Source organism: Narcine bancroftii, chromosome 13 (genome assembly GCF_036971445.1).
Source record: "Narcine bancroftii isolate sNarBan1 chromosome 13, sNarBan1.hap1, whole genome shotgun sequence".
NCBI classification, from domain to species: Eukaryota; Metazoa; Chordata; class Chondrichthyes; order Torpediniformes; family Narcinidae; genus Narcine; species Narcine bancroftii.
The window spans coordinates 58,130,625-58,138,994 of record NC_091481.1 but is presented as its reverse complement, the minus strand read 5'-3'; the positions used below and the strand labels follow the sequence as shown (position 1 = coordinate 58,138,994).

Here is an 8,370-nt window from a genome sequence, read left to right as displayed (position 1 = left end):
CCTGTTCTGTTCTTTAAATTTAAATGGTAACAAGCCATGAGTCTGTGCCACCCAATTTACACCCCTGAATGTTTTGAATGGTGGGAGGAAACCGGAGCCTGTGGGGTAAAACTGCACAGATACGGGGTACCAACTCTTTATAGACAGCACGGGATTTGAACCTGATCGCTGGCGCTGTAAATGTGTTGCGCTAACCGCTATGCCAATCGGCTGCCCTGCATTGCTGAAGTGTTCTACGGTGCTGTATGGCTCTATTGACGCACAGAGAGGGAAAGAAAGCTTCAAGATGGAGGTTTAATGGATATCAACAATTCTTATTGGTGGCGATTAACGTCTTTAATTTCTCTTCCACAGATTGTCTCGCTCGGTGTGGTCAAGGACCGAGAGGGAGATGAGCATCAGTGCCAAGTAGTAGGTGGACATGACTACGAATCGGGCGTGGGGCAGTGGGACGCAGAACCGGTCAAAGGCCAGCGTGAAGTCGGAAAGGATGAAGACGACGGCACCGACGGCGATGAAGAGTGACCCCCAGGTCCGCTGGTTTGCTGGGCAGCACGCGCGGGCAATGGCCCGCCAGCTCATCAGTGTCAGCATGGTGCTGTAGCACCCCAGGACGTAGGTGACGGGTCCGTCCAGGCACGAGTAGATGGTGGCATACAGGGCTGCGCCCAGGAGCAGCAGCACCACGGCGATCCAGAGCCTGAGGGGCCGGAAGCCCAACGCCGTGGTGAAGAAGAACTGTCCGACTGTGAAGGTCAGCACGCCTGCGAGAGAGAAGGAACGTGTCAGAATCAACAGGATAGAGAGGCCCAGTCCTCCTTCTCCCTCCGCATCATGGCCATCATCGTCCAGTCTCCCCCACCCTCGTCATTCCCTGCTACCCCCACACCCCTCCTCATCTCCCCCATCTCCCCCACTCCCTCCTCATCATCCCCCGCTACCCCTGCCACTGGGGCTCTGTGATTAGTAAGGGATTGCTTAAGGTGGGCTGTGAGTGGGAAGGGAAGGTTGAGAATCACTGCTCGAGGCCCGATTGTTACTGAAATGCTGGGGAGTTCAGCAGATCTCGCAGCGTCAACAGGAGGTAAATATAATGATGTTTTGCACCTCGTTCCTTCCTCCAGGTATCTTTGACCCACTAACCATCAAGAAGAAGGTTCAGGAGCAATAAAATCTGGGCTGCCTGGCTGGGAAATAGCTTTAAAAACACGACGCTGGAGAAACTCAGCAGGTCAAACCGTGTCCTTTATGTAGCAAGGGTGAAGATCCAGACCCGAAGTTTTGGGCTTGAGCCCTTCGTCACAGTATGAGCACAATGTTGGCAAGAGCCCCATCAAAATGTTGCAAGGGGAAGGGCAGGGGGAGGAGTGCAGTCCCACTGGGTGGAGGTAATAGGTGGATAAGGGAGGGAGGGGTCATCAGCAAACAGGGGGGAGGGGGGGATGGCTCTGTGAATGGAGAGGGAAGGGGGTAGAAAGTTGGAGGAAATGGGAGGAGAGGGAGGACGGGGAATGGGCTGGCAGAAACCGGTGTTAATGCTGTCTGGTTGGAGAGTGGCCAGACGGAAATTCAAGTGGTGCTCCTCCAATTTACAGGTGGCCGTGCTTTGACAGCAGATGAAGCCATAGACGGACAGGTCAGCGCGGGAGTGGAGCGCAGAATTGACATGGTTGGTCACTGATGTGGACAGAGTGCCCAGTGATCTCCCAGTCGGTGTCCAGACTTTCCCATGCAGCGAAGTTCTGTGAGATTGATGAATGGTAACCGAGTTTATTATTCCTAATATACATTTTAAATCTTTCTAGGTCCTTATTATGTACTGTGTATTGTGTCTGTGTGGGCACGGGCTCTGGAGTAAAACGGGAAAGGTTAAATAGATTTGGTTTTTATTCCCTGGAGCATCCGAGAATGGGGGGAGATTTGATACAAAATTACGAGGGGTTTTTCCCACTGAGGTTGGGTGAGATGCAAAGACATGGGTAAAGGGTGAAAAGAGAAATGTTTAGGGAGAACATTTAGTGATGGGAGTGTGGAACGAGCTGTCAGCTGAATTGGTGAATGCGGGATCAATGTTGACATTCTTTTATAAATTTTTAAAAATCTCGACATATAGCACGGTTACAGGCCATTTCGGCCCATGTGTCTGTGCTGCCCAATTTACACCCCATTAACCAATTCACCCCCCCCCCCCGCCCAACCCGGTATGTTTTTTGAAGGGAAAAGCCACGCAGGCACGGGGAAAACATATGGACTCCTTACAGGAAGCACAGGACTCGAACCCCAGCCCGGACCCGATTACTGGTGCTGTAAAGGCATTACGCTAACCGCCGCACCAACCCTGCCGTCAATCAAGAAAGGCACGTGGAAGGGGGAGGGATGGAGGGCTATGGACTGGGGTGGGGGCAGGTCAGTGGGATTGGGCAGGATGATAGTTTGGAATAGACTGGAAGGGTCAAAGAGCCTAGGCCTTGGGTGGTTGTGTGAAGTCAGGTCATAGTAAATTGGAGCCCGATTAACTTCACAGAACGGGATCGTTCCAAGCTGCGGAGACCATGGACGTGAAGAACATGGACTTACCATGGCTGAAGAACCCTTGATCGCCCCAAATGAGGAAAACGTCGCCAAGAGCAGAGAAGAGGAATCCAAGGAGGATTTTCCTGGAGTAGGAGGAGATCTTCCCCACACTGAGGCCGTGTGCCAACACAAAGAAGGCCAGACACAGGGCTGGCAGACTCTTGACCAACGCACTAAGCCAGGAGGGGTGGGATGTGGGGAGCCACAATGCAAAGTAGACGCACGTGCTTATCACAAAGGGAACCAGCTTCGGGATGGTCCGCTTCACCTGTGGGACATGGGGAGGAAGGAAAAGCCAAACATCAGTCAAAGGTGGTGGGAGGGGCGTCACATTCAGTCATGCCTGAACTGTGAAGCTTTTCTCTCAGTCTCCCCACCCGCCCCCACCCACCTTCCCTTTCCTGAGAATCCGGCCCCTTCTCCCACTGCCCCGCTGATCCCTTGGAGTACCAGCTGGTACATGCACTCCGGGACTGGTGGAGTAACATGAGTTTGTGCTACAGCCTCCATTTTTGGTTACCTCTGTCGATCAATCCTGTGTGTGGAAGTGTGCACAGTTTAACGCAAGTGGTGCAAACAGTCCTGTGTGTGGGAGCAGGCACAGGGTAATGCAAGTGGTGCACTTACCCAGTGTACATGAGTGGTACAAAGACCCAGTGACAGTGTACACGAGTTGTGCACAGATCCAAGGTCAGTGTGCAGGCTTTGTACACAGTCCCAATGACAGTGTACACAAGTTGTACACAGACCCAGTGACTGTACACGTGTTACACTGATGCAGTGGTACTGCACACAAGTGAGACACAGACCCAGTGACAGTTATACAAATGGTAAACAGACTCAGTGACAGTGTATATGAGTTGTACGCAAACCCACTTACAGTATACATAGGTGGTACACAGACCCAATGACAGTGTACAAGAATAGTACACAAACCCAGTGATATTGTTCACAGGTGTTACACAGACCCAGTGACAGTGTACATGAGTAGTACACCAACGCAGTGCTACTGCTCACGAGTTATACACAGACCCAGTAACAATGCGTACGAGAGGTGAACAGACCACACACGTACCGCTAGCCCTGCGCTCAGTGGAATCCAGCACGTGTAACAGGTACTGGACTCTGGTCTCCATGACAACAGCTGGCTTCTGCTGGTGGCACGGTGGGCGCAACACTATAACAGCACCAGCGACTGGGTTTCGAATCCCGCACTGTCTGTAAGGCATTGGTACGTTCTCCCCACGTCTGCATGGGTTTTCCCTGGGGGCTCCGGATTCCTCACACACTTCAAAATATACTGGGGTGTAGGTTAATGGGGTGTAAATTGGGCGTCACCGACTCGTGGGCCAAAATGGTCTGTTACCATTCTTTCTTCTTTGGCTTGGCTTCGCGGACGAAGATTTATGGAGGGGGTAAAAAAGTCCACGTCAGCTGCAGGCTCGTTTGTGGCTGACCAGTCCGATGCGGGACAGGCAGACACGATTGCAGCGGTTGCAAGGGAAAATTGGTTGGTTGGGGTTGGGTGTTGGGTTTTTCCTCCTTTGCCTTTTGTCAGTGAGGTGGGCTCTGCGGTCTTCTTCAAAGGAGGCTGCTGCCCGCCAAACTGTGAGGCGCCAAGATGCACGGTTTGAGGCGTTATCAGCCCACTGGCGGTGGTCAATGTGGCAGGCACCAAGAGATTTCTTTAGGCAGTCCTTGTACCTTTTCTTTGGTGCACCTCTGTCACGGTGGCCAGTGGAGAGCTCGCCATATAATACGATCTTGGGAAGGCGATGGTCCTCCATTCTGGAGACGTGACCCATCCAGCGCAGCTGGATCTTCAGCAGCGTGGACTCGATGCTGTCGACCTCTGCCATCTCGAGTACCTCGACGTTAGGGGTGTGAGCGCTCCAATGGATGTTGAGGATGGAGCGGAGACAACGCTGGTGGAAGCGTTCTAGGAGCCGTAGGTGGTGCCGGTAGAGGACCCATGATTCGGAGCCGAACAGGAGTGTGGGTATGACAACGGCTCTGTATACGCTTATCTTTGTGAGGTTTTTCAGTTGGTTGTTTTTCCAGACTCTTTTGTGTAGTCTTCCAAAGGCGCTATTTGCCTTGGCGAGTCTGTTGTCTATCTCATTGTCGATCCTTGCATCTGATGAAATGGTGCAGCCGAGATAGGTAAACTGGTTGACCGTTTTGAGTTTTGTGTGCCTGATGGAGATGTGGGGGGGCTGGTAGTCATGGTGGGGAGCTGGCTGATGGAGGACCTCAGTTTTCTTCAGGCTGACTTCCAGGCCAAACATTTTGGCAGTTTCCGCAAAGCAGGACGTCAAGCGCTGAAGAGCTGGCTCTGAATGGGCAACTAAAGCGGCATCATCTGCAAAGAGTAGTTCACGGACAAGTTTCTCTTGTGTCTTGGTGTGAGCTTGCAGGCGCCTCAGATTGAAGAGACTGCCATCCGTGCGGTACCGGATGTAAACAGCGTCTTCATTGTTGGGGTCTTTCATGGCTTGGTTCAGCATCATGCTGAAGAAGATTGAAAAGAGGGTTGGTGCGAGAACACAGCCTTGCTTCACGCCATTGTTAATGGAGAAGGGTTCAGAGAGCTCATTGCTGTATCTGACCCGACCTTGTTGGTTTTCGTGCAGTTGGATAATCATGTTGAGGAACTTTGGGGGACATCCGATGCGCTCTAGTATTTGCCAAAGCCCTTTCCTGCTCACGGTGTCGAAGGCTTTGGTGAGGTCAACAAAGGTGATGTAGAGTCCTTTGTTTTGTTCTCTGCACTTTTCTTGGAGCTGTCTGAGGGCAAAGACCATGTCAGTGGTTCCTCTGTTTGCGCGAAAGCCGCACTGTGATTCTGGGAGAATATTCTCAGCGACACTAGGTATTATTCTATTTAGTAGAATCCTAGCGAAGATTTTGCCTGCAATGGAGAGCAACGTGATTCCCCTGTAGTTTGAGCAGTCTGATTTCTCGCCTTTGTTTTTGTACAGGGTGATGATGGTGGCATCACGAAGATCCTGAGGCAGTTTACCTTGGTCCCAACAAAGCTTGAAAAACTCATGCAGTTTGGCATGCAGAGTTTTGCCGCCAGCCTTCCAGACTTCTGGGGGGATTCCATCCATACCTGCTGCTTTGCCACTTTTCAGCATCGAGTCCACGCTGCTGAAGATCCAGCTGCGCTGGATACAAAACAACTAAATAACCAGACCACAGAATGCCGTCAGGGGTGACGGACATTCACATTGACACTCTACCTCAAGCAGCCTGCCGGGAACGCAAAGCTTTGCTGGGACCAGCCTCTCGAGAGCCAGGTGCCGGGCAGCAGTCACCACCAAGCACTTCGGTACTAAAGAAAGTCGTGCATTTCTATGGTGTCTTCTACCTCCCCGATCGGCACAAGCAAAATCACTCAAATGGATCCTGAACAGAAGGCTATAACAATTTGGGTAATGCCACTATTGGAACTCATTTGAATATAGCTTATTTCACAAACAGCTATGGCATAACAACCAGTTATAATTGTAAACACTCTATGTTCCTTACCTTAGCAAACATCGTCTTCCCTCGTCGAGAATCATAATTCATTATATCCATTTTCTGCCTCTGATTTACTCGCTCGCTCGTTGTCTTACTGCTGATATCCGGTATTGTTCGTGGACTTTCTCCCTGACTATTTGGAACTCATTGATAAACGATGCAATTGAGATCCTGGCCACGTTTTGACCTGTAGATTGGATTGGATAGTGTTGTATCTGTAATCGACATGGATGGGGTCAAAATCCATCATCGTCCCACCCACCCATGCAATCATTGCTTTCCACTTTCTGAATCGTTTTTTTGTGTCATGAGAGGGACTGACTATATTATAAGTAAGGAGACAGGTTGGGTAGGTTTCCAAGACAAGGACTCTGAACACCGTTTTGATGTAGGGAAGGATTTTATTTACAAGTTTGGGAAAATGGTAACTGATGCAGCACACACACACACACACAAAATGAACTGGTACACACAATGATCAGGGAAAAATGCTCCACCACCCCTTGACTCTATGCTAAAAGGGACACTAATTAAACGCTTCCAACCCTTTTAAACAGTGCACATCGTACCAACAGTTTCTCCAGCACCCTTCCACATTTCTAGGCCTGGAGTGAAGCAAGGTGGTCCCAAGCTGGCAAAAGAGAGAGGGAACAAAGAGCACATGAGCGCTGGAGGGACAAGCCCACATCATTTACCGGGGGCCAAAGGCTTGGTGCCAGGAGGATTAATCTAATTACAACAGCCAATGGCCCAAGCTCAAGAACAGGCAGGCTGGAGAGGGCAGTCCAGGACATTTACATGAGACCAACAGCGAGGTGTGCACTAATGGTGGGGCGGAACCAAACTTTGATGGCAGCATGTGTGATCCGACTAGGTAGGGGGGCAGTGCCCTTCCCAATACATTGCCAAACTCCTTGAGGGGGTGAAATCACCAGGATCCCGCCCAGTCAGATGGTGAGAGACATTCACACGGTCAGCTCGCATGAGCTCTCCAGGCAAGCCATGCACAAGCAGCAACTCCAGTGAGAATAAGCCGGCCGATCCAAATCCTCCCCTTAAAATCAGAATCATGTCACGAAAATCGTTGTTTGGCGGCAGCGCCACAGTCCAAACACATATAAACCACCTTAAAAATTCCTATCTTATAGAAACGTGTACAATTATGAAAGGTATCGACAAAATAGAGGTGGGTACATTGGTTCCATTGGTGATGGAGACTAGAACCAGGGGACATAGCCTCAAGATTTAGGATGGAGACGAGGAGGAACTGCTTTTCCCAGAGGGTGGGGAATCAGTGGAATTCACTCCCCACGAAGGAGAGGGGAAATATATTTAAGACAAGGTTTTACATAGTAGCAGAATTAAGGAATATGGGGAAAAGGCAGGTAGATGGAGATGAGTCTATCATCAGATCAGCCATAGAATGGTGGAGCAGGCTCGACCAGCTGGATGGCCGACTCTTGCTCCTGGTTCTGATATCACTCCCACAGAAACAGTGCTTCCACAAGGCTGTTTTCTCCCTCTCCTCTTTGGTACCACCCTGATCCCCCAATGGATTCTCCCGTGCTCTCCCCCCTCCTCCCATCTGGCCTCACCCCATCCCACCATTGTCACTTCCTCACCATATCAGGTTCCAGTGCTGGCGGCCTTTATCCAACTGCCCACCCTGTTCTTTAGGACCCCTTTGTTACCTCTCTCTAGAACACAGAACATAGAACATTACAGCACAGCTCAGGCCCTTCAGCCCTCAATGTTGTGCTGCCCTATATATTCCTACCAAAAAAAACCCTCCTTACCCCATAACCCTCTATATTTCTTCCATCTGTCTGCCTGCCCAAGAGTTTCTTAAATGTCCCTATTGTCCCATCCTCCTCCATCACCCCTGGTGAGGCGTTCCAGGCTCCCACAACTCTCTGCGTGGAAGAACGTACCCCTGGTATCTCCCCTAAACCTTTACCCCTTCACTTTTTTCAGACCTCCTCTGGTGTTGGCTACTCCCAAACTAGGAAAAAAGGCGCTGGCTGTCCACCTTATTGATGCTTCTCATAATCATCTTTTAAGTCATTTCTCATCCTTCTTCGCTCCAAACAGAAAAGTCCCAGCTTTTAATTTTTCCAAAAAATATAGACATACAGCTTAGTAACAGGCCATTTCGACCCATGAGGCCATGCTGTGCAATTTATACTCCATTAACCTACACCCCTGGAACATTTCAAATGGTGGGAGGAAACCAGAGCCTCCAAGAAAACCCACATGGACACGAGGAGA

At 50.4% G+C, this 8,370-nt stretch overlaps 1 protein-coding gene across 2 annotated transcripts; it reads right to left on the bottom strand.

Moving 5' to 3' along the window:
* Nucleotides 1-275: 275 nt before the first annotated feature.
* On the bottom strand, nucleotides 276-7,768 carry LOC138748399 (lysoplasmalogenase TMEM86A-like). Of its 2 annotated transcripts, none has more exons than XM_069908521.1 (4): nucleotides 7,725-7,768; nucleotides 6,109-6,317; nucleotides 2,578-2,842; nucleotides 276-764 (listed from the first exon to the last, which is right to left on the bottom strand). In XM_069908521.1, the coding sequence occupies exons 2-4, from the start codon at nucleotides 6,157-6,159 to the stop codon at nucleotides 337-339; spliced, it is 744 nt and encodes a 247-aa protein (XP_069764622.1). In that variant the 5' UTR covers nucleotides 6,160-6,317; nucleotides 7,725-7,768; the 3' UTR covers nucleotides 276-336. The 2 variants fall into 2 exon arrangements, with proteins under 2 accessions (XP_069764622.1, XP_069764623.1); XM_069908522.1 differs by having other exon boundaries at nucleotides 6,109-6,289; nucleotides 7,725-7,741.
* Nucleotides 7,769-8,370: the final 602 nt, after the last annotated feature.